We start from the raw sequence: 27284 nt of genomic DNA, 5'->3' as shown, positions 1-27284 counted from the left end.
GGGGGCAGAGAAGCTCTGAGGCGGCGGCAGAGGCTGAGCTGCGGGTTTTGGGCTGGCGGACCGGGGACCTGGGCGAGCGGCGGCGGCGGCGGGCCCGAGGGGTCAGTACCAGCGGGGCGGCTCGCACGCTAGGGACGACTGCGTCCTCTCCCTCAGCTCCGTCTCCTCTGAGGCAGCTGCATATTGGGAGAGGGAGGGGTCGTGAGGCCGCGGCCGAGTCCGCCCGGGGGACGAGGGTCCGGCCGCCTCCTCGGAGCCCGGCAGGTAGGGCCGCGGCCGCCCTAACGCCCGGGCTGCGGAGGGTGGGCCCCGGTTCCGTCCTTCTGGGCCCGGGCCCGGAGCGCGGCAGCGCGGGCCCGCCCCCTCCTGCATCCCCTCCCCGCGTAGCGGGGTGCGCGGGGCGCTCGCTGGCGAAGGATTGCTGCTTCTCATCCCCGAGAAGGTCTGAGTTTTCATTTTTATTTTGAGGGGGGACGTTGGGAGGCGCCTTTCTGGCCTGCCTGAAATCCTCTGAGGAAGGTTCGCGCCTTTCCCGCCCCCAGGGCCCCCCCGGCCTCCCTTGGGAGGGGGCCCTGAAAAAGCGGCCCCCAGCCCGGCGATCACACACCCTGGCCGTCGGCCGGCGCGCCGGAGCCCAGGCCCGGCCGCTGCGGTCCAGCAGCCCCTGGGGCCTGGCCGGCCTGGGGCCCGCGGGGTCCCGGCCCCGCGCCCTGCGGCCGGGAGGAGGGCCGGCGGCTGCGGGAGGGGCCGCAGGGTGGCGGGCACGTGCCCGCCTCCCCGGCCCTGCGCGGACTTCGGGCACAGGGGCGCTTCTTTAGTTGAAGTGAAAATCTCCCAGAGAAAACAAAGACAGGAAGGGAGCCCTCTTTCTGTGAAACGCAGGCCGCGGCTGCTGCATTTGTCAATTTGGTTCTGCAATGAACGCGAAGTGGGGTCCGTCCGCCCCCCCCCCCCCCCCCGGAGCTTCAGAAACGAACTGCAGAAGTCAGTGTCTCCCGGCTCGCATGCCCTCCTGAGAACGGGTTACGGGACCGGGGACCGTTCAGGGCCTGGCATGATTAAAATGATAAAAAATGCGGCTTTGTGCAGGGGTGGGGTGGGGGGTGGGGGAAAGAGTCACCGCCCGTTTTGTATTTTTACTGCCGAGTGTTACAGTTTTGGCATTCTTACTCGTAGAAGGTTGTTTAGAAACCATCATATACTTTTCTAAAACAGAGCACTGCAGATGTGTCCGGAGTTTAACTTAACTATTGGTATTTGTGCCATTAACCTCCCTTCATTATAGGTTTTTTAAAATTCCATCACTATCTCAGCAGGGATCTTTGCATTACATTTTGATTGTTTTGGGTTTTTTTCGGTTGTAGTAATGAGAAAGGGAAAATCGTTGCTGGGAGTGCAAAAAAAAACAGGATACCTTGGTATTTTCTGTAGTGCTTGCTTTTGCATCATTGGGGCTGAATAATTTTAGCTGATTTCAAGTTGCTAATTAGCTGTGATTGTGGCCCTGGAATGAATATAAATAATTTTCTGGTTATCACATGGCCTAAACTTGACTCCAGAAAATGTAAGGGTGGTTTATGGGGTATATTTAAGGAAACATTTTTTGGGGGAGGGGGGAAAGGTGAGGCTCTGTCTTCTAGGGAATGTCTTGGCAATTGAATACTTCTGATTATGTGTTTCTGTAAAACTTTTGAAGAAATGAGAACTGTTTAATGCTAGCCTGAATTTTGTTCAATTTCTATGTAGAGTTTTGTTTTCTTATTCAAAATTAATTTTATTGTTTGGTATGAAGGATGTGGCATTTTAGAGTTTTTGCTTTATATTTTTGTTAAGTTTGGGGCAAAAATCTTAAGGATTTTTAAGTAAATTGGAAAAAAGCTCCACTAATTGAAGAGAGGAAAGACATGCAATGTATCTTTATCCTTCTCTAAATTCTTAAAATGTCTGTGTTGCTATCAAGTGTGACTGAGCTATTGATTGCGTTATTGCCTAAGGCCACAGACAAGGCTTTTTTTTTTTTTCTCGTTAGGATCCCTTAATAAAAACAAATATGGTAAGTTATAGATGAGAGGCATTACCTAATAATTTTCTTTGCCCAACTGAATGTCTTCTGTGTAATAGTTTAAAATAAATATTTTTAGTGTTTGGAAAGTAGTATTTAAAGATTTGGTATAACAATAAGAGTCAGTTTTAATAAGCTTCTGTCTGTTAGCCCTAAAAAGGAATCTTGTGGGATATTAAAATCTTGTATTGAACTTGTACAAGCAGTACTGGATTGAGAAGATCTGGGTTCTAATTTTGGTTCTTCCATTCAACAGCTGTCTCTCTTTGGACAGATTAACTACCTTCTCTGAAATTGTTTGGTTCTGGGCAAGTAGAGTAATAGCTCAAACTTGTTCTGAGAAGTATGTGAAATAATGCAAGTAAAATTTTCTGTGAATTATAAAAGTCTTTACAACTATCAGTTATAATAATTTCCTTTAGTAGCTAGGTTCTGCAGAAAGTACCCTGTCAAAGAATATACTTGCATCGAGTATGAAAAAGACTTTATGATGTAATTCTAGTTTAAAAAGCTCATATACACATCATAGGACATTTTCACTTTTCTATATCATGTAACCCATACTGAAGTGAAGATATGACAAATTTTCAGACCCGGAGAACACCATATGCTTAGGTTTTCAAACTATTTTTGTTCATATATTTATATGTATCTTTAAGGTCCATTTTTTTCTGTCTAAATCCAAAGTTGTTGGAATTTATGATACTAGAAAGGTCATTATATAGAATCTGTTTATTCTGAATAGAATTAGAGAGTGATTGCACCATTTTCTTTTGAAGGATAATGACATCCTCTTAGAAGCCTAAGGATTATGCCAATTCAGGAGTTTACCATTTTAGCATTAAGATCTGTTTATTCTTGTTTTACAAAATAATACCCTTTTCTGGAGCAAAGGGGCTATAAACTTTTGAGATGTTAAAACAGTATATGTTGAGGTATTTAAAAGTCATTTGAGGGGTGCCTCACTGGCTCAGTTCAGTGGAGCATGCAGCTCTTGATCTTGGAGTCATGAGTTCAAGCCCCATGTTGGGGGGAAAGTTCACTTAAAAAAAGTTGAGTCCCAGGAGGCATCATATATTATCTTAAAATGAGATCTTACAGCAGGTTATGTTATTTGAGAAAGATAAACTTTCCTGTAATAAGTTTATTAGTCTTTTTCATTAATTTGTGCATATCTTAAAGCACACTGCTAGTGAAATGATTGTAAATAACTGGAAGGGCTTACATCTAACTTACATGATTTGAACAGATCAATGCTTAAGTATTATAAACCACTATTTGAAAAATATTTACAGAGAGATTCTAAAATCATATTTGGTTATACCTTTTGGTAATAGTTATGAAAATATATTTTGATAGTCTTTCAAGTAACGTTAGATTTATATCACTAAGTTAAAGGTAACTGATTCATCAACACCTGTCAGCATTAGTAACTTTTTAAAAAAATTTTTAATGTTTTATTTATTTTTGAGAGAGGGAGAGACAGCATGAGTAGGGGAGAGTCAGAGAGAGGGGGAGACACAGAATCCGAAGACAGGCTCCAGGTTCTGAGCTAGCTGTCAGCACAGAGCCTGACTCGGGGCTCGAACCCATGAACCATGAGATCATGACCTGAGCTGAAGCTGGACGCTCAACTGATTGAGCCACCCAGGCGCCCCAGCATTAATAATTTTTAAGTCATTTTGAAGCCAAGGTCTAAAATGCTGAGATGCTGGGGCGCCTGGGTGGCTTAGTCGGTTAAGCGTCCGACTTTCGCTTAGGTCATGATCTCGAGGTTCGTGGGTTCCAGCCCCGCGTCAGGCTCTGTGCTGACTGCCAGCTCAGAGCCTGGAGGCTGTTTCAGTCTGTGACTCCCTCTCTCTCTGACCCTCCCCTGCTCACGCTGTCTCTCTCTCTCTCCTAGAAATAAATTAAAAAAAAAAACATTAAAAAAAAATAAAATGCTGAGATGCTAATACATTGTACATATTTCTTTTTTAAATAGTCAAGATTTAAAAAAAATTATTTATTCTTGACAGAGAGTGAGTGAGAGAGTATGTGAGCAGGGGAGGGGCAGAGAGAGGGAAAGAGAGTCCCAAGCAGATTCCACATTGTCAGTATGGAGCCTGACCTGGGGCTTAAACTCATGCACTATGGGATCATGACCTGAGCTGAAATCAGGAGCCTGATGCTTAATTGCTTAACTGATTCAGCCACCCAGGCACCTGTAGGCAGGTGTTGTTGTTGTTGTTGTTGTTGTTGTTGTTTTTGAAAGACTAGGATGGGTGCACTTGGCTGGCCCAGTCAGTAGAGCATGCAACTCTTGATCTCAGGGCTGTAAGTTTGAGCCCCATTGGGTCTGTAGAAATTACTTAAAAATAAAATCTTAAAAAAAATTTTAAACATAAAAAAGGAATGAATGAGGTTTTCAGATTATGAAAATACTCTTTAAAAAAAATTTTTTTTAAGGTTTATTTTTCAGAGACAGAGTGTCAAGGGGGGAGGGGCAAAGAGAGGGAGAGACATAGAATCTGCAGCAGGCTTCAGGATCTGAGCTGTCAGCACAGAGCCTGATGTAGGGCTTGAGCTCACAGAGGGTGAGATCACGACCTGAGCTGAAGTCAGACGCTTAACCAACTGAGCCACCCAGGTGCCCTGATTATGAAAGTACTCTTACTGTAGAAAACACCGTTAAAAATTTCTCCCAAAGTCTTATAATAATAATTATAGACATCTGAATGATGAAATGGCAGCTGTATCTGCCTTCAGATATGTTGTAGTGTGGTGAAAAACAATTCCTGTGATGTGCTTGATTAACCAAAACTGTTGCTTGCGGTTTGTAATAGTTCTCACAATTCATTAGTAGTGAACTATCCAATAGTGAGTACATCAGATTAATTATGAGGCCTGGTAATCTAAAAAATTTGAAGTATGTATATGCTGCTTTAACTTGAAATAACCATGTATAACAAATACATCTCTTTTACTTCCAAGTTAAAGGGGTGCTTTGGCACATTCATAAATATGGAATTATTTTTGGACACACATACACTTGTAAGTAAGGAAGATTGAAACCAAATGTTAATTGTGGTAAACTATTTTGCAAAGTAAAGAGAGCTCTTTTTTAAAAAATGAAATTAGGGGTGCCTGGGCGGCTTAGTTGGTTAAGCGTCTGACTTTAGTCTAGGTCATGCATAATCTCACAGTTCATGAGTTCGAGCCCCACATCAGGCTGTCTGCTCTCAATGGGAAGTCTGCTTTGGATCCTCTGTTCCCTTGTCTCTGTTCCTCTCCCCTGTGCGCATGCTCTCTCTCTCTCTCTCTCTCTCTCTCTCTCTCTCTCTCTCTCACACACACACACACACACACACACACACACACACGCTTTCTCTCTCTCTCTCAAAAATAAATGAATGTTTAAAAAAATCAATTATATGCTGGGGCACCTGGGTGGCTCAGTCGCTTAAATGTCCAGCTTTCACTTAGGTTATGATCTCAGTTTGTGAGTTTGAGCCCCATGTCGGGCTCTGTGCTGACAGCTAACTCAGAGCCTGGAGCCTGCTTCAGATTCTGTGTCTCCCTCTTTCTCTGACCCTCCCTGACCAGTGCTCTGTCTCTCAAAGATAAATAAAAACATTAAAAAGTTTTTTAAAAATTATGTGCTGACGGTTGGTGGGAATGCAAACTGGTACAGCCACTCTGGAAAACAGTAGGGATGTTCCTCAAAGAATTAAAAATACAGCTTCCCTACAACCCAGCAGTTGCACTAGTTGGTATACATCCAAAGTATACAAAAATGCTGCTTCAAAGGGACACATGCACCCCACTGTTTATAGCTGTGCTATCAAGAATAGCCAAATTATGGAAAGAACCCAAATATCTATTGACTGATGAATGGATAAAGGAGATGTGTAATACACACACACACACACACACACACACACACACACACACACACACAATGGAATCCTACTTGGCAATCAAAAAGAATGAAATCTTGCCATTTGCAGCAACGTGGATGGAACTAGAGTGTATTATGCTAAGTGAAATAAGTCCGTCAGGAAAAGACAAATATCATATGATTTCACTCATGTGGAATTTAAGAAACAAAACAGATAAACATAGGGGAAGAGAAGGAAAAATAAAATAAAAACAGAGAGGGAGGCAAACCATAAGAGAGTCTTAAATTCAGAGAAAAAAAAAGGGTGGCTAGAGGGGAGGTGGGTGGGGCTATGGGCTAAATGGGTGATGGGCACTAAGGAGGGCACTTGTTGGTATGAGCACTGGGTGTTATATGGAAGTGATGAATCACTGGGTCCTACTCCTGAAACCAATGCAACACTGTATGTTAAGTAACTTGAATTTAAATAAATAAATAAAAGTATAAAAAAAAATTATGTGCTGATTTTTTTTAAAAGTGTGATTAAATTGAATTTATCTTAATTATATGAGTTTGGAAGATGTTGAAAGTGTATTTTTCTTTTTAAGGAAACAGATCCCAAGGGAAGACTTCCACTAGTAATTTAATCAGTGTGAGTGACATTAAGGAACGATGGATGTAGAGAATGAGCAGATACTGAATGTAAACCCTGCAGGTAAGAATATTTTGAACCTTGACTGTATTGTGAGCAAGTTTGAGGTCACACCAAATTTTATGAAACATAATATTAAAACCATCTTTACTTTAAAAGCCATCCTAATATGCTACAGGTAAGTTATATTGTTTTTAAAATCAAGTTTGTGACTCTTTATTTTCATAGAGGTTCTTCTTGTTCTTATTTTCTGCTCACCCTTTCACATTCCATACATTCTTATTCCCCATTGTTGATAATAAACTGTATGGTTCAGAATGGAGAAGAATAGTGAACTTGCTCATTAATATTTTCAAATGAACTAAGTTAGTGATTTTTATAATATAAACTATTATTGGTATCTTTGATCTCTTTCCTAATAATTTACTTATTATAAATTGCTTATGGTATTTTTCCTTATTTTCCATAAAAGTGGTTTTGTGGAATAGTTGTCCAAATGCTGAGTTAACTTCAGACAACTTAAGTTGTACTTCTAGCTTTCAGACTAATCTTTGTAGAGAGTTAACTAGGATTTTGAAATATTCTGAATTGTGAGGTTTTTTATCTTTTGAATTTCGGTTTCCTTAAAGTCAGATCAATAGTGCTTATGAAACGCTAAGCCTAGGTAAGTATGAATAGCAAAATATAAATGAGTAATTGATAGAAACATGGGTTAAAAATTATAAGGTCTAATATATAAAATATACCGAGGTATGTTCTGCTGAAGTCATATAAACATATTTGAAAGGATATTAAAATAGTTGAAAAGAAACCCAATTGTAGAAAATAATGTTTAAATACTTAGTACTCCAAGGGACAGTTTAAAGCATTTTATTATAATTTAAAGTCCTTTATCATCTGGATGAGTTTAGTGGTTTGCCTTAATTGTAGAATAATGAAAGCAGTTTGTTACAGGTAAATGTTTAACGTTTTCTTCAACTGTATACTCTTACTTGAAATTCCATTTTACTTGCCTGATCTCTCTGGTCTTTTTTTCCTCCTTCCTCTTATTCTTCTGCTCTTCTCTCTTATATTCACTCCCTTGTCCTGTCTGTTTAGCTGTCAGTGCTCTGCTATACTCTAGCTCTGTATTTTCTATAGTTATAACCATCTAAGATTTAAATGTGGATTTCAATATTGGCCACAATCCTTTTTAGATATGTAACTTTTCTATGAAACATCTTCCATCTGCAAATTGAGGATAAACAGCTTCCTTCTAGAGCTTTGTGAAGATTATAGACCATGTGTATAGAGTGCCTTACATAGAGCCTGGTATCTAGGGGTAACAACAGTGATGGCAACGACAAAAGAAGCTGCACTACTGCCCTGACTGTGACTGCTGCTAGTAGTTGTAGTATCATAGTTCGGTTATGATGATGTCTCAAACTCATCCTCTAACACTGACTTCCTGTCTAAACACTTTAAGACGCCATTTTATACTTCTTTGTTCCGTTTAAAACCCCTTTATTTTTCTTTAAATGTCACTTTCTTATTTACCCCAAAATTACTAGCCTTGCTCTTTTCAGTTAGTTAGGTGAAGAATTATTGCAACATTTTCTTAGCTGGTCTCCCACTTTATTTATACTTTCTCTTTTTCCTTATATATTCTGTATTCCTCTGCCAAACTAAACTGCCTGTGATCTCAGTCTAAGCTCTGACCATTAGAATGTGGTGGTGGTCAGCAGTTATTCTGGTGACAAGCAGGGGCAAGATTATGTAGGATATTAAGTTACAAGGTAATGAGTTTAAACTTTATTTTGAACTAGTGGGAATACCTTCAAAGGGTTTTCAGTGGGGGGCATGTTTTAGAGACTCCATTTCCATGCAGTTTGGAGAATGGTTTGAAAACACAGAGACTAATGACAGACGCTACTTAATGTTTTTGTTTGTTTTGGACTCATACTTTTTGTCAAGAATTATACAGATTTTAACACATCTATGTGTTTTATAGGTTGATTTAAGAAATTTTAGTTTCAGCATATTAAGACATGTTAAAACCTATGCACATGGACTTGACACAGCCTAATTACATTTAGAAATATTTAAAACCACTTGAGAGATTCAACTCTGACTTGACTTAGCCATAATGAACAAAACTCTGGCCCAGAGGTACCTAATTCAGTAGCTTTCTGACTTAGAAAGCTTTTTAGAGCAAAGCCAAGTATCTCCATGCCATTGTTCTCCATGGACATTTGAGTTGTTAGTATGAAAAATACTCAGGTGCTGAGGGTACAAAGAAGTACAGGTAAAGGCACAGTTACTCTTTCGAGGCTTATGACTTATTTGGAAAAGCAAGACTGCTATATAAATAGAAATAACAAATGTGGTGAATTGAACAGAGAATGGGCATTAGTGTTATTGTAGCTATAATTGTTAGGAAAGTTTTGTGGAGGAAATAAAACTTGAGTATGTCCTCAAAGATTTTGATAAGTGAAACAGCAGTGGTGATGACATTCTAAATAGGACCATTGGGAACTCCAAATATGTTGCTGTCTTTTAGGGGATAAGGTACAAATCTTATATAGGCTGGAAGATTTTCATAAGATGGTAAGTAGTATGTCAGGTTTAGAGAGATGAATTAAGGCTTTAAAAGCAACCTTTATCTTTCAAAGCAGTGAAGCCTCAACAGTTCAGCTCAGTAATCATATGTGATCATTTATTTGCCAAATGTCTTTCAGGCTCTTTGGATTAGAATATTTCCTAAGTACCTATAATTAATCAGGAGATGTCTGGCAAGGTATTTAAACATTCTCAGTCTTATTTCCTTATCTGTAGTAATGATCTGGTATGTAATAAATAGCTCTCAAACTTGTGGGTTAATTACAAAAACACCCAGCACAATGCCTGATAAATAATGGCATTCTATAAATATTAGTTTATCTCTCTTCTCTCAAGATTCTTAGTTGTTTCTTGCTATCTCCAGTTGCTTAACTCTCTTAGCTCATAAAAGTCTAAAGGTTTTATTTGTGGTTATATATTAACTTAGATTTTATTTTCTAAACATTCAAGATAACGTGCTTTCATTAAACTTTGCTCGTTAAAATTCACTGTCTTAGTTTATTTTCTATGATAATGTGAAAAGTAATCCTGTTTAGCTGTCATTTATTAGATTGAATCATATGAAATTTCCAATATGTGACTTGTTACTGACCTAAAAAATGTAATTTCATGTGATAGATTATTAAGATAACCTATGACTATAACTGGGATAACCGTGGATGGTTAAAGTACTTACTTAGAATTTCTTTTCTTCATTTTCCTTTTTAAGATCCTGATAATTTAAGTGACTCTCTCTTTTCTGGTGATGAAGAAAATGCTGGGACTGAGGAAATGAAAAATGAGATCAATGGAAATTGGATTTCGGCATCTTCCATTAATGAAGCTAGAATTAATGCCAAGGCAAAAAGGCGCCTGAGGAAGAACTCATCCCGGGACTCTGGCAGAGGCGATTCAGTCAGTGATAATGGAAGCGAAGCCCTTAGAAGTGGAGTAACTGTACCAACCAGTCCGAAGGGAAGGTTGCTAGATAGGCGATCCAGATCTGGGAAAGGAAGGGGACTACCAAAGAAAGGTTGGTGTATTCCACGTCCACAGAAACAAATAGAAAACAATACTACTTGTTTCTTATACTATGGTTTCCTTGTTCTAGGAATATGAGAAATTTAAACGATGGTGGTGTAACAGTTTGTGATTTTTGTATGTTTTTACAAAGTAATAATCTGAGGACCATTCCACTTGAAAGTTGAGCCTTTTTTCTTGAGGAGATTCAGTTTCCTTGAGCAGAACTTTATTTCTTATTTTCAACAAAATACACATGGATGTTTTGTACAGTTATGAATTGTTACATGTATTCTCTAACTTTGCTCAAAAGTAGGGTCCAATTCATCATACCTAGGGTGCCTGCCTGGCTCAGTCAGTGGAGTATGTGACACTTGATCTCAGGGTCAGGAGTTTGAGCCCACCATTGTGGGTAGAGATTACTTAATAAATAAAAGTTTAAAAAAAAGAAATTCATTATGCCTATTATCTAATGAATATAATTATGTTCTTTGTTAAGAGTACATGATAAATATAAGTTGGATTGCTAATATCTGGATCAGAATTTGTAAAATAAACTTTTAATGTTTATTTTTGAGAGAAAGACAATGTGAGTGGGGGAGGAGCAGAGAGAGACACACACAGAATCCAGGCTCTGAGCTGTCACCATAGAGCATGACGTGGGGCTTGAGCTCATGAACCGTGAGGCTATGACCTGAGCTAAAGTCAGATGCTTAACTGACTGAGCCACCCAGGCGCCTCCAGAATATATATATATTTTAAATTTATTTTGAGAGCACATACACAAGTTGGGGGAGGGGGAATCCCACTGCACTGCAGTACCCAATGCAGGGGCTCAAACTCATGAACCACGAATGGTGAGATCATGATCTGAACTGAAACCAAGAGTTATTCGCCTATCCAGCTGATCCACCCAGGCGCCCCCCTGGATGAGCATTTGAATGATTTTAGAGATCTGGTTCTGAGTTCTCTTTGGCTGATTGGTTGGTTGGTTGGTTGATTAAAAGATTTTATTTTTTTAAGTAATCCTTGCACCCAACATGGGGCTCGAACTTACAACTTGAGATCAAGAGTTAAATGCTCTACCCACTGAGCCAGCCAGGCACCGCCTAAATTCTATTTCGCTCTCTTTTGGAAACTGAAGTGGATTGGTCTATTTCACAGCTATTTCCAGTGCCTAGAGTAGTGACTAGCAGTTGCAGATACTTAAATATTTTTGACAAGGGGGTCTATTAGCTTTGGTCTGTGGTAAGATTTTGATACAATTTGGAGATTTCAGTAGCTTCTGAATGGTGGGAACTTCCAATTTGTAGCCTAGGATTCTTAAAAATTTTTTTGTGATTTGTCAAAAACTGTTATTCTTGTGTAATGCCTCTACAACCATTGGTTGGATCAAAGGGAATTCTAGTAACCAGATTCTGTTTTGTTCTAGTGGTAGGGATTATACTCTTGGTATAAAAATACAACCTTAAAAAAAGTGGTGATACTGAAAAATTCTTTAAAAATAATGCAGTGTGCTGAGCCTTAAAAATATTTCAGTTAGTTTATGTAGAAAAACCACTTTGAAAATTGGAATTGTTAAACTTCAGCTGGTCAGTTTGTATATAGAAGTACAGAGTAGTAGTGATCAGTGCAGTTATTTAGCTTAAATAGCTTAGTTATTTGTAACATTGCTGGTTGTCAAGTATAGATTAATGTCTACTTTTATATTTAATGAGTAGTAAACATCTGACTCTTGATTTCAGCTCAGGTCATGATCTTATGGTTTGTGGGATTGAGTCCCATGTTGGGCTATGTGCTGGCACCACTGAGCCTGCTTGGGATTCTCTCTCTCTGCCCTCCACCCCTACCCCATGCACCTATTCTCTGTCTCTTTCTCTCAAAATAATTAATTAAAAAAAAAATAGGAGTGCCTGGGTGGGTCAGTTGATTTAGTGTCCGACTTCAACTTAGGTCATGATCTCACAGTTTGTGGGGTTGAGTCCTACTTTGGGCTTTGTGCTGACAGTCTGACAGTGTGGATGAAGCCTGCTTCGAATTCTCTATCTCCCTCTCTGTCCCTCCCCTCTGCCCCCTAAATAAATAAATGTTAAAAAAAAATAATGAGTATTTGACTTTGAAACACTTAACAGTGGGAACCATGCTTCTTTGTTAAATAATTTTTCCCTTAAGTTTTCTATGCCACATCTTACTGGTTCAACAGATTTCTTTTTGTTTTGGCCTTATGAAATGTCCAATAAAATTTAGAGCTCAGCTACATACAGTATGCCCCTTGGGGTCCCTGATACAGCTATTTTTCTGTTCTTTCTTGGTTTTGTTCTATTTTAAAGCATCTTCCTTTCTAGTTTTAATTTTATAAGCTATTTCAACTTGATATTTTGAAAATAGGTTATAAAATGTATAATGTCTAATCATTACTGAAAAAGTGATCTGAGTAACAAATTTAAACTATAACTCAACTGGAAAAAAACTAGCATAGAAATTAAAATTCAGTTTTTAACTCTTATTTAATTAATATCTGAATATCTAGAATTATTTCAGATTTCAACTAAAATTTATGAACTCTGAACTTTGTGTTCTTTTCTTTCTCAATTTTAAACTTTTTCAGGTGGTGCAGGAGGCAAAGGTGTCTGGGGTACACCTGGACAGGTATATGATGTGGAGGAGGTGGATGTGAAAGATCCTAACTATGAAGATGACCAGGTATCAGTGTTTTACTTTGTTTTTAAAATCCATGTTTAAAATGCTTATGAATTTTTCAACTTCATGTCTGTAGTTTACTCATACATTTGTCAAATCATACATTCTACGTCTATACTCTGTGCCTGTCAAATCATATATATATGATGTATATGTGTATATGTGTGCATATATAATGTGTGTAAACATGTGTAGCATGTGTGAATACACACACATTAGTATCTGTATCTAAATCATACATATACTCAGTACTTTTGGACTGTTAGGTAAATTTTGGATTAGGAAACCAAATTAATTGGTAATGATAAATTTTCACTTCATTTCTAAAGTGAGTCAAAAGTAAGTCTTTACAAATTCGCTTAGGATTATCAAGTTGGCTATTTTTCAATAAATTCTGTTGAGTTAATATAGTTTCTATAGTAATGAAAATCAAGAAGCGTATATATTCTTTTGAATATCATAAAGGAGTTACAGATATTATGTTCCTTTTAAATATTACTGTTTAGAATGGTAACCCTATGGTATATTTTATTTTGGAAACATAAATGTCTTTCTTCAATGATGAGACTGTAAGTTTTGTTTTTCTTTCTTATGCTGTGCTTTTATTCTCATGATTTACTCATTCCATAACTGGAAGCCTGTATTTCCCACTCCCCTTCACCAATCTTGCCCCTCCTCTCTGGCAACTGTCAGTTTGTATGTACATGTCTGATTCATTTTGTTTGTTTATTTTTTAGATTCCACATGTGAGTGAAATCACAGGGTATTAGTCTTTCTCAGTCTTATTCACTTAGGTCCATCTATGAGAATGTAAATTTTCAATATATTTTATAAATGAATTTATATATATATTTGTTTTATTTTTATTTTTTAAAAAAACTTTATTTTTAAGTAATTTATACACCCAACATGGGACTTAAACCCACAGCCCCAAGATTAAGAGTCGCACACTCCACCGACTAAGCCAGCCACGAGCCCCTATGTATTTATTTTTTTATTGGAAAATGTCTAGCTTAGACAAAAGTAGAATAGTAAAATGAACCTGCTGTACTCATCTCCCAGCTTTACCAACTTCAGTAATTAGTAACTCATAATCAGTCTTAATTTTATACAGTACCTCCATTTACTGTCTCTTTTGTATCCCTCCTGCATGCACTGTCCCCACTGTCCCCACCCCCTCATGCCCTGGATTATTTTGAAACAAATCCCAGACATTATGACATCTTTTCTAAAGAACTTTGTATAGTGATAAAAATTTTAGACAGGAAATTATCAGGGCATATGATAGATTGTTTTTATTCCATATTGTTTGTATATACTTGTCTGTTTTAGCTAATTGTTGGATATGGAAATATTTCTTTGTTTTTTTTTTAAGTTTATTTATTTATTTTGAGAGAGAGAGGGAGAGTGCCAGAATCCCAAGCAAGCTCCAAGCTATCAAGGAAGAGCCCGCTGTGGGGCTTGAACTCACAAACTATGAGATAAATAATGACTGAGCTGAAATCAAGTCGGACACTAAACCAGCTGAGCCACCCAGGCGCCCCTAAATATCCTAATCTTAACATCATAGTCTTTCAAGTGAGACTGAAACTAGTCACAAGTTGCACATAAACATTTCTGGACTGTTTTGCAGAGGAGAAAGGAGATAGAAAATTAATGGACATTAGTTTCCTTGTTTTTTGAAATTTTTGATGAATAATGCTTTTCCTTAGAGATTTTTTAGTCACTACAACATTGGTTCTTGTTACAAGGATTTTTATTATAATATTAATCATGAAGTCTTTGGTTCCTTCATCTTTTTTTTTTTTAAGTGAAGTTTTAATGAAAATAATAGGTATGCTAGGAAGCCATCTTAAGCTTTTTGGTCACTGAAGAACCGGTATTATGAGAGATAAAAAATTAACTTAAGATATGGGGGGTTGGGAGCAAGTCATATTTGCTGTGGTTAGTGGTTTTAAACTCTGTTAGTTTATTCAGATTTGTAAAAAACAAAAAAACAAAACAAAACAAAAAACCAAAGCAGTGACATGGATTCTATTTTGGTATCAGTATTCCAAGCATGTAGCACAACATTTTCTTGCCCTGAATGAGGATGGTATATAAAATTAGTTGGGATATAAAGTTAGAACATAAAAGTATTATTTATGTATTTATAGTGTGTATGTGAACAGAGGAGGGACAGAGGAAGAGGGAGAGAAGGTGAGTTGTAGGCAAGCTCTAAGTCCAGCGCAGAGCCCATTTTGGGGCTCTGTCTTACCACCATGAGATCATGACCTGTGCCAAAACCAAGAGTTGGATACTTATCTGACTGAGCCACCCAGGCGCCCTGGATATAAAATTATAAAACAAATTTCAGTTTATTGAGCACTTTGTTTTTTAATTTATAATTTTTCTCCTCCTTCCCTTCCTAGGAAAACTGTGTTTATGAAACTGTAGTTTTGCCTTTGGATGAAACAGCATTTGAGAAGACTTTAACACCAATCATACAGGAGTATTTTGAGCACGGAGATACTAATGAAGTTGCGGTAGGTTTAAAATTGCACGTATAATTTACCTTTTTTTAAATTGTTTTTTATAGTTTATTTATTTTTCAGACAGAGAGACACAGAGCATAGGTGGGGGAGGGGCAGAGAGAGAGAGAGAGATACAGAATCCGAAACAGGCTCCAGGCTTGAGCTGTCAGCACAGAGCCTGATTCAGGGCTTGAACCCACAAACTGTGAGATCTGACCTGAGCCAAAGTCAGACGCTTAACCGACTGAGCCACCCAGGTGCCCCGCGCGTATAATTTACTTAACATAGGACAGAAAACATAATTAAAAGCAAAACATCATATCCAAAATTATCTTGGATCACTGAATAAGTTTTAAGCATTTTCTTTTACATATGAATTTCTAAGAAATGAAGTAAAATTTTCTTAATTTAGATTAGTTCTCTCCTACTTGTTATGAAGGCTATATGCCATTCCTTTCCCTGAAAAATGGCACAACAATATTTTAACACTTTTTGTAGTTATATATTTTTGTAATTGATAGTGTATAAAATATGATATTAACAATTTCAGGCATCTGTGGGACCTACTCAAACCTCTTCAAGATTCTCAGTTAAAAATGCCTGATTCAGTTCTATTTTTTTTGACATTCATTTCAATGCTTAGGATTAAGATAAAATTTATCTTTGTACTCTGTCCAAAAGAAAGAGAACACAGATATAAAGATTTGAAAAAGAATGTATTACAGGAACTAAGAGAACAAATGTGTTTTTGAAATGTAATTTGCACAGGAACATTTCCTGTGGTATGAATTGTTCATAAAGTAAATCATAAAAGAGTAAAATAAAATTACCTAACTAGGATTACCGACTTAAAGTACTAAAATTGCTCTCTTTTAGGAACTCCTGGGTGGCTTAGCTGGCTGAGCATTAAAAAAAAAAGAAAAAGATCTCCTTTAAACTTAATGTGAACAGTATAAAGTAAACTTTAATGCAAAGAGAAATGTTTGAACAGTAGAATATAAACAGCTTATGATAATGTAAAGTGAATCTCCACAAATATTCATTAAGAAAATTTCCTGGAGGGCCGCCTGGGTGGCTCAGTCAGTTGAGCGTCCGACTTCGGCTCAGGTCACGATCTCACAGTTCGAGCCCCTCGTCGGGCTCTGTGCTGACAGCTCAGAGCAGCCTGGAGCCTGCTTCCGATTCTGTGTGTCCCTCTCTCTCTGCCCCTCCCTTGCTCATGATCTGTCTCTCTCTGTCTCTCAAAAATAAAAAAATGTTTAAAAAAAAAATTCCTGGAAATTAGGGGCACCTGGTTTGCTCATTTGGAAGGGTATGCTACTCTTGATCTCGGGGTCGTGAGTTTGAGCTCCACATTGGGTGTAGAGATTACTTAAATAAATTAAAAAAATTGTAAGACACAGGGTTAATTAATTCCTAACACCAAATTTAGCAACACATAGTTTAATACTGTTTTAGGTGTAATTCACATTCTTTAGTGATGTTCAGATAGTTAAAGCTTAACAAAGTGGATCAGTATCTAGTTTATATGCACAGAAAGATGTATTTATCCCTTCCTACAATATTTACTGCTTTTCTGATTATTTCTAAAGGGGAAGAGATAAGGCTATATGGATAAAATCTTGATATTTCAAAAAATGATATTGAATTAAAGGTTCTTTAACTTTTAACTTTGCTTTTTTTTTTTGAATAGGAAATGCTAAGAGATTTAAATCTTGGTGAAATGAAAAGTGGAGTACCAGTGTTGGCAGTGTCCTTGGCATTGGAGGGAAAGGCTAGTCATAGAGAAATGACATCTAAACTTCTTTCTGACCTGTGTGGGACAGTAATGAGCACAAATGATGTAGAAAAATCATTTGACAAATTATTGAAAGATCTACCTGAATTGGCATTGGATACTCCTAGAGCACCACAGGTATGTATGATTCTTCTTTTTATTCATTCTCCTCCTCTCCTCCACTACACTTCCAATTATAGAAATCATACATGCTTCTAGGAAACTTTAGTAGATAAAAGAGGACAAAATGACCTGTATTTTTTAAACACACAAAAATAGTCGTATGGCATTTTAATGTATTTTTGTCTAGCTGTTTTTCTTTTTCAAGTATAGTTTTCGTCATACTATAATTTTATATCCTGCTTTTCCACCCATGCTTTGTATAGTTTGTAGGTCTTTTTTTTTTTTTTTTTTTGCTACCCATATATTCTCTTAACACGTGGTTAAGCTGTTGTATGATCTAGTATTTAAAAAATACGTAGATTGTTACAATTGAAGCTTGATTTGGCTTAACTGATGTTTATTATAAAAATAATCATAAATAAGCCTTTTCCCCTTTGTAGCTTTGTGGGGAAATAATTTAAAAATTTATGATTTATGTTTCTGCTTAGATTCTGATCTCAAATCCTTATACATTTATTAGATTCAGTACATGCTGACACTATAATGTGACTTTCTGGTTTGAAATTAAAAACATGTGAAATTGTTCCTATTCACTTGACCAGAGTTTTAAATCAAGGTAGGAGCACTTGGGACGCCTACATGGCTCAGTCAGTTAAGGATCTGACTCTTGCTTGGCTCAAGTCATGATCTCACAGTTTGTGGGATTAAGCCCACATCAGGCTCTGCATTGACAGCATGGAGCCTGCCTGGGATTCTCTCTCTCCGTCTTTCTCTGTCCTTTCAAATAAATAAATAAACATTAAAAAAAATTAAAAAGGTTTAAGCACTTTGCTTAAACATTAATTTAGGAATATAGATAGGTTAATTCCTAAATGCTGTTTCTTTTCCATGTCAGACAATAGGCTGGTAAGGTATTGAGCTATGATTCAAATGTGGACTTTTTTTTTTCCTTTTTATACCAGTACTCATACATTTAAAAAATGATTACATAAGTTCATATTATAGAATTTCTGAAAAGTAAAAGTCAAAAGGAAGAAAAGCCAGCAGAAATAACCACTGTTAACTGTTAAATATTTTGGTGTTAAATCTCTTTTGCTTTCTGTGGGTGTTTATTAGTGTATGGTTTTTATATATCCTTGCATTTTTTGTTTTAACAAAAAATGGAATTATACTGTGTGCTGTTTTGTAAACTTGATTTTTATTACACCATATAAAGCAGTAAACATATTTCCTAATGACTCCATAATGTACCATTGTATGTATCATAAAATCATACCTTTATTGTTGGACACTGAAGTTGTTACCAATTTTTATAAAAAATAATGTTATGCACAGGGCTTCTGGCTGGCTTAGTGAAGCATGTGACACTTGGTCTGGGGGTTGTGGGTTTGCACCCCACATTGGGTATGGAGCCTACTTTAAAAAAGAAAAAAAAAGAAAAGAAATAACACTATATTTTCATACAGAAATTTCTATACAGTGTTTTCTCCATATAGTAAATTCCTTTAATCAGAGTTTTTGAGAAAACCCAGTCCTATTTTCTTTTCTCCCAGAAGAGAGTTTTCTCTTGAATTTAGGTCACTGACTTAACAAATATTTTTGATCATGTACTGTGTTTCAGGTGGTGTGCAAGGTGCTGGGGCATTCAATAGTGAGCAAAACTGATGTGTGTTCCCCCACTCCATGGGTAGTTGTCTTGAAGGTTAAGATGTGGGAGTGTCTGTCAAGCATAACTAGCAGGTGCTAGATAGATGTTTGAATATTCCAACATGTCTTAGGTATTGATTCTGTAGTCCAGCCAGTCTTTATCATTTATGTATTTATTTTATTTATTTTATTTTTATCATTTCTGTATTTAGAATTGTGTCCTATAAAGTTTCATTTTAGATTTTTTTATACAGCTCCCTTTTTTTTTATTGTAGTTGGTGGGCCAGTTTATTGCTAGAGCTGTTGGAGATGGGATTTTATGTAATACCTATATTGATAGTTACAAAGGAACTGTGGACTGTGTACAGGCTAGGTAAGTAAATTCATTTTCCTACTTAGAATTTCAAAATTGGGGAAAATTCTACAGGATTTTATTGAAATGACATTTGAGTTAATCAGACATTGTGGACATCTGTTTGTCATTTGTGTATATTCTCCACTGTTAAAAAAAATTGAGGGGTGCCTGGGTGGCTCGGTTGGGCATCCAACTTCGGTTCAGGTCATGATCTCACGGTTCGTGGGCTCGAGCCCCGTGTCAGGCTCTGTGCTGACAGCTCAGAGCCTGGAGCCTGCTTCGGATTCTGTGTCTCCCTCTCTTTTTGCCCCTCACCTGCTCACGCTCTTGTCTCTCTCTCTGTCTCAAAAATAAATAAACTTCAAAAAACTAATTGAGAGATTGTTGACATAATAGGAAGAAGACAGTAGTATACTGTAGAAGTTTGGGATTGTAACTAAGCCATTAGCTATCTTTATGTCAAGCCACTCTTCTCTGGGGCTTAGTTTTCTTACTTAGAGAAAGGAAGGGTTGGACTGAGAATGTTTAAGGTCCATTCAGGTTTTCATATTCTGTAATTAATATTCTAAGAAGATGGACAGTATTAACAAAGGAGCCCCATTTTTAATTTCATTTTATATCTATCTGCTACAGAAATATTAGGAAATAATGTTTTCACTCTTGTTCTTTGGTATAATTAATTTTAAGCTAAATGTGATATTTAGGAGTCATGCTGTATGATTTTTTTTTTTTTTTTAACTTCCTGGAAACTTAAATTTAGTGCCAGGAGTTAGATTTGCTCAGGTGTAGATGTTATCTTAAATTTCTAGGACTACTTCAGGTCAGAATGGAATGGTTGCCCTAGTGGGAAGGTGTAGAACTATGTAAAAGTTAAGCTTTTTGTGACATATGTCTACTCAGTATAGATCAATTATCTTGTAATAAGGTTAGATTTTTGTTTACTTAATAGAATATGAGAATATTAACATGAAAAGAAACTTTTTTTTTGCTCCCAGCTTTTTATTTTAAAAAATCGTTTTTTAAAAGACCTTTGAATTTTAGGTTGATTTTATGTTATGTGAAAGCTTTTAGGTCATCCTGAAGCATTTCCAAGTTGTCAGTTATTGTTGTTGTTGTTATTTTTGGTAGAGCTGCTCTGGACAAGGCTACTGTTCTTCTGAGTATGTCTAAAGGTGGAAAGCGCAGAGACAGCGTGTGGGGCTCTGGAGGTGGGCAGCAGTCTGTTAACCGCCTTGTTAAAGAGGTAACTACTAGTATTGTCTTTAACTTAATATACATGTATTCCTCTGGGGAAGTAAACTATGCCCTCTAGCTGGTGGTTTTGTAGATAAAAATTAAGTTCTGTCTTAAAGCTATAAATGGAAAATTGGATAACCTTTGTGTATTTGGCTTTATTCCTGGTGCTATGAATTACACAATAATCATATAATAATTATTAAATTTTTATATGGTTTCCCTGATTAAAAAATAAGACTGTGTTAATAAGTTAAAAGGGCCTTCATAAGAAGGCTGTATTTGAACCTGAAAGGAATGCCTGAGGTCTTTTCTTCTATTAGTATTTAAAATTTTTCAAATTTAAATAAGACTTTTTATTTTGTAGTTATTCAATAAATTTAAAAAAATTTTAAAGAGTGTGAAACATGTAGAAGGGCAGAGGGGCAGGAAAGAGAAAGAATCTTAAGCAGGCTCTGTACTCATTGTAGAGCCCAGTTCAGGGCTTCATCCCACGACCCTGGGATCACAACCAGAGCTGAAATCAAGGGTCCAACATTCATCTGACTGAGCCACCCAGGCACCCCACTAACTACATTTTTAAATGAGCAATTTGAAACGGGATATTCTCAGATCATAAGTTAGGAATTATGAACACCAGAGTAGATCAGAGTGGTAGTTTTTTGTAAGGAGGTGCACTACCTGTGTGCATGCTTTAAAAGTAATTGATTTCATTAAATGTCAGATTTATTCTCTATGGATTTTTTTTTCAGGCAGTAATGTTCTATAACAAGAAATCAGAAAAAGTGTTTAATCTTATTTGTAGATTCTTAAGAAAGTTAGAAGTCTTATAGTTCATGTGCTTCTGATTTTTGAGTATAATCTTTTCATGTGACTATAGTTTTGATATTTAATAAACCTTTTAATAAGTGTACCTAGTTTGAGGGTTAAGGTTATTAATAGATTTCTTGACTAGCCTGCTTTTATATATCTTAGGGTAGATAAGTTGGTGTTTGTAATGTCATGATTATAATATCTACTTCCAAAAAAAATTTCATGTGGTTAGGAAGATTGAGGTGTAAAAACAGTCAAGATAACCAGGCATTTTGGCAAGAAAATGATATAAAACGCATTTAGATGAGAAAAGAAGAAGTAAAACTATCTATATTCCCAGATGACATGATCTGTATATAGAAAATCTGAATAAATCCACAACAAAAACCCCATACCCCCCAAACTGTCAACTAATAAATGAATTCAGCAAGACTATAGGATATCAGATTAATATACAATATTCAATTCTACTTCTGTACACTAGCAACAAACAATATGAAATTAGGGAAACAGCTGCATTTATAATAGAATAAAAATATTAAAATACTTAGGACTAAATTTAACAAAAGAAGTGCAACTCTTATACACCAAAAACTGGAAAATGTTGAAATAAATGAAAACCTAAAAGAGAAAGCTATCCAGATATCCTATGTTTATTATGGATTGGAAGACTTAATATTGTTAAGATGGTAATACTTAGGGTACCTGCCTGGCTCAGTTGGAGGAGCTGCAACTCTCGATCTCAGGGTTGTGAGGTCGAGCCCCAAGTTAGGTGTAGAGATTACTAAAAAAATAAAAAAATAAACTTAAAAAAATGATGGTAATACTCCCCTAAAATTATTATTTTGAGAAACTGCTAAACTATTTTATGTGAATGATCTCAACAAAAAAACAGTCAAGATAGAAATGGAAATAAAACAACCAATATGAGATTGAGGTTGACATTATTTGAGTATTCATTTATTTTTGCATGGAAGGATAAGTTGGACAAAGAGGACTTTTAGAAATGTATATATGTATTTATAATTTATCATTCTCAAAAAATGCATGGAGCCTGATGGGAAACATTTAAATACTTCAAGTTTTACAACAAAGTTAAAAAACTATAAATGATACAATTTGAATAATAAATTTACTAATTTACAATTATAAAGAAAAATCACTTTATTCAAATGCGATGCTTTAAATATTTACTTTTCTAAAGCATGATAATAGGAATTATTCATCAGTATATATTGTTTATCAAATTTTACTTTACCCTTTATACAAATACTTTGCAGAAGTTGGAAGGCAAAGATACTTTTAAATGAGATCATTTAATTAAGTGAGCCAACATTCATTGAGTGCCCACTAGGTGCAAAGGTGATTTTAACAGGCATTGTATAGGGAAGAACATTCTTGTTGAAGTTCTTGTGCTGGATAACTTTCCTCCTTTTCTCTAGAGCTGTCGATGTTATGGTATTTGAACAAGAAAGTCAATACTTGCCTCTTTAGCTACAACTAGAAACTGAATTCCTGATGAACATCTTAGATAATGGGTTTCAAATCCTCAGTTGTAGAGAGAAGAGAAACTGTATGGATATTTTTGCCCTGTCTAGTAAGGCTCTTTTATCATCACTCATTTTTTTGGCATCCAGTGACTACTAAGGTCATCCTGATGGAAGTGAAAGTTTGTGACACTCTAAAAATATATTTTGAGACTTTCAGCCAGTGCCCTCTAGTGGTCTTTAAAATCCCTTGTTTTACAGTGAGCATTGAAGCATTATGGTCATAACTGAGGCCAAGTACACCTTAAATTTACTCATAGACGTCAGTGATTATTAAGGCACACTGAATTGCTGCATTTTCTTTATAATTATCAGCCATGTAAAAATTGGGGATTTACTTTTTAATTATGAAAAAAAATTTTGTTATGATAGTGTTGTGTCAAGTCTGTATGTTCTTACACAGCTATTTGTGACCCGCTATTTGAGAGTAAGTAAATCCTATAGGCAAAAAAGCACAGTTAAAAAAAAATTGGAAATTCTAACACATCTCAATTTTTAAATTTAATAGATTGATATGCTGCTGAAAGAGTATTTACTCTCTGGAGATATATCTGAAGCTGAACATTGCCTTAAGGAACTGGAAGTACCTCATTTTCACCATGAGCTTGTATATGAAGTAAGATTACTTTGACATTCCAAAGAGTTATTATTAAGTATTCCTTTTTGCACTACAGTGACTTAATGCTCCTTTAGAAGTGCACATCTTTTTTATTCTTTTTAAAAATTTTAATGTTAGGGGAGAAAGTTGTTTTTAAATTTTTATAATGATTATAATTACATATCTGACGAAAGGGTCTGATACATTTTAGGAGTAGTTTCTTATATAAATTTAAATGACCAAAAAATTCATTCATTCATTCATTCATTCATTCAATTTTTAGGCCATTGTAATGGTTTTAGAGTCAACTGGAGAAAATACATTTAAGATGATTTTGAATTTATTAAAATCTCTTTGGAAATCTTCTACCATTACTCTAGACCAAATGAAAAGAGTAAGTATAATATTATTTTGAACAAATTTTGGGCTTATACCTTCAATGTTTAAGGATTGAATAAATATTATGAATTGTCAGTGAAATATTCTTTTAGGTAAGTTAAATACTATTATGCCTTTAGTTTTTTTGTTTTTATTTAATGGTTGTGATTATATTTAATTTCTTGGGAAAGAAACCACTTCAGTGGTTTTGTTTACCTGTATTTTTTAAAGATGTGATTGTTCTTCCTCAAGAGTTCTATTTTTTAGATGTGATATTTTTATTTTATATCTAGAGATAAATATGAACATGATCTCTTAACAAATAAATTTTAAAGTATTTAATTTATTCCTATTTAAAATATTGGGGAGGTGCTTGCTTATATTTTTAAGAGTATACTAAATGTATATAGATGGTGAAGAAATGTGTCCAGGGTCTGATGTCTGCCTGAACTCTTTTGAGAGAATAACTTTAAAGAAAACATTCTATGACACATATACCTATTGTCTATACTTTTCAAAGATCAGATCTGACTTCAGTCTAATTTTATGAATGTTTGGTCTTTAAATGTCAGTAGATGACAGTGATGGCTTGTATGGCATTATGTACTTTATATGCGCTAACAATTCTGTATATAATTTCATTGTTTTAGGGTTATGAGAGAATTTACAATGAAATTCCAGACATTAATCTGGATGTGCCACATTCATACTCCGTGCTTGAGCGGTTTGTAGAAGAATGTTTTCAGGCTGGAATAATTTCCAAACAACTCAGAGATCTTTGTCCTTCAAGGTATTTTATTACTTTTTCTGCATAAAATGCTGGCTGAGGTGCTTGGAAAGGCTAAGCTAATTTCTGTCATTCCAGAAAAATTCTGGAATTCTTCAGAAAAATTACTGTCTCCCCTGAAGCCACTCGAGTGAAAACCATCAGTTTTGAGTTTATGGAAAAACTAAGGCAAAGCTTATTTTGCCCCCTTCTAAATCTCTACAGTGCTACTTCATGAAGCCCCTTTTCACTGGAAGGAAACTTTGTGTAGTAGTTCTGTGTATTAGACTCTGTTCTAAGTAGTTGAAATATTATTTCGGAGTAGGTATTATCACCAATGAGATGAGAAAATTAAGGTTTAATGAGGTGTAATAGAAGTTTTCTAAGTTTACACACAGTAGAGGCTAAGGATGGATCCAGACCTTTTCCAGCTTCAAAGATATAGGCTATTCCTTACTCCATGTAGCTTCCATTCCTTACTCCTTCACAGAATGAAGAATTGAGGCTAATTAGATCTTACCTTATTAGAGAATATATGTGTGTGATTCTTTGGAGATACTGTATTTGTGCTACTAGGATCTAACTCTTTGGGAGTTGATGAATCTTTTTGTGGTTAAAATAAAGCTTATAATGTAAGTTTATAATAAATAGGCATAAATGTTAGTAATAGCTAAACTTGTGTTTATCTTTTTTTTTTAATGTTATTTATTTTTGAGAGAGAGAGAGCAGGAGAGGGGTAGAGAGAGAGAGAGAGAGACAGAATCCCAAGCAGGCTTCACGCAGTCAGCACAGAGCCAGACACGGGGCATGACCTCACAAACCATGAGATCATGACCTGAGCTGAAATCAAAAGTCAGGTGCTTAACTGACTGAGCTACCCAGGTGGTCTGTGTATGTCTGTTTTATGTACATTTTAAGTTTTTGTAATTTTTAAACTGAGAAAATTGCAAAGCTTTGTCTATTTTTATTGAAGTATGTTGTGAAAATTAAATCTCAGAAAAATAGTTCTTGGTAGTGTCTTTTGCTCTAGAAAGTTTAGAAGCTATTGAGAGATGGAGGAAGATACTGTTTAGTGGCTTTGATAAAAAAAATGTTTGCAAATACACATCTCCCAAATCTCTCTCTCTCTCTCTCTCTCTCTCTCTCTCTCTCTCTGCTTGGTGGTGGCATCATTTATGTGCGAAGTTGTCAGTAAATACTGTCAACATTGGCAAGGGTTCTTGCTACTTACTGCTTTGTTCTGCATCTCAGTCTCATTTTTATAGTCTGAAGTCTGTATGTACGGGAAAATGTAGCTGATCTCCATTTAGACTTAGTGTGAAAAGGGGTCAACACCTTGGTCACTAGCTTTTTACATTTTTCAGCCTCTATTTAGAAGTCTAACTGGTCATTTCTATTGTGGCTTTACTCTCAACGATCAGTTGGGGAGATACCTACATTTTCATTTGTCTTTTTATCCTCTATCCATTAGCTTATTTGGGTGAAGTGCACATTTGTGTGTAATCTTGAATGCTTGTGCATGTTGGTCTAGGGTCAGAAAATGAGGACTAATTCTGGACAACTCTGTTTTCCACTTACTGCCTTAAAGGCTGCTGGTCAAATATTCCTCCTGGGCTGTTGCTATTGTGTTTGGCTACATACAGCATAAGTGTGCTTACATTATAAAGCAAGGCCTCTTGAGTTTGAAATAGCAGCAATCCTAGGGCATCCGGGTAGCTAAGTTAAGCCTCTAACTCTTTATTTCAGCTCAGGTCATGATCTCATGGTTTGTGAGATTGAGCCCCACATTGGGCTCTGTGCTGATGGCATGAAGCCTGCTTGGGATTCTCTCTCAAAATAAATAAATAAACAACAATAACAAAAAGAAATAGGAATCCCAGAATGGGGCATAGACAGGATAATTGGATTCTGATTTTTCCATGTTCAGTTTATGGGTTTTCTATATTTAAGAAAAGGCTAAAAAAATTTTTTTAACATGGATATTTTCATAGGTTCTGTAGCTCTGATTTGTATAATTCCAAATCATGTTGGTGTTTTCTCTGTCTCACTGTTTAGCTTTCAAGTAATACTCATATAAGTAAATATTAAAGTTCTAAATAGCATGTTTGCCTTATATTTTAACTTTTTTTTTTACATAACTCCATTTGGACAATAAACTTATTCAATAATTAAGCTTTTATTTAACTAAAAACTGCTTAGATTAGCAGTTCATTTGATTTGTTACATCCTAAGATACATAGCAAGGAAAGAGTCTTTCAAAAGAATTAGAGGCATGCTCACTTTTTTAACAACAGAACCCTTCAAACCCTAATAACTAACCAAAAGAACCCAAGATTTTTTGTTGTTTCTTTTTGTTTGTTATAGTTAGTACTGGTATTCATTTTCATGTTTGTGTTCTTTTCATTACAGGGGCAGAAAGCGTTTTGTAAGTGAAGGAGATGGAGGTCGTCTTAAACCAGAGAGCTACTGAATATGAGAACTCTTACAGACTTAGATGTTATTAACAAAACACATAAATATATCTGAATTGTAAGAGTTAGCACAGGTTTTTTTGTTTTGTTTTTGAAGCACTTGTTTTGGGTACAAGGCATTTCTGAAATTTTATAAACTTACAATTTAAGGGGAATTTTTAAAGGAAGTGTTTTCTTCTTTCTTTTCTTTCCT

The 27284-nt window shown here is 36.1% G+C and overlaps 1 protein-coding gene across 2 annotated transcripts; it reads left to right on the top strand.

Moving 5' to 3' along the window:
* Nucleotides 1–27284, top strand: PDCD4 (programmed cell death 4). Of its 2 annotated transcripts, none has more exons than XM_039250717.1 (12): nt 1–101; nt 6530–6636; nt 9881–10183; nt 12779–12873; nt 15282–15395; nt 17077–17298; nt 19206–19303; nt 20414–20528; nt 23387–23494; nt 23760–23870; nt 24505–24644; nt 27030–27284. In XM_039250717.1, exons 2-12 carry the CDS (start codon nt 6594–6596, stop codon nt 27088–27090), a joined length of 1410 nt encoding a protein of 469 aa, XP_039106648.1. In that variant the 5' UTR covers nt 1–101; nt 6530–6593; the 3' UTR covers nt 27091–27284. The 2 variants fall into 2 exon arrangements, with proteins under 2 accessions (XP_039106648.1, XP_039106649.1); XM_039250718.1 differs by lacking the exon at nt 1–101 and adding an exon at nt 352–442.

Source organism: Hyaena hyaena, unplaced genomic scaffold, assembly GCF_003009895.1.
Source record: "Hyaena hyaena isolate Hyena2069 unplaced genomic scaffold, ASM300989v1 scaffold_379, whole genome shotgun sequence".
NCBI lineage: Eukaryota > Metazoa > Chordata > Mammalia > Carnivora > Hyaenidae > Hyaena > Hyaena hyaena.
This window is presented reverse-complemented; position numbering and strand designations above follow the sequence as displayed.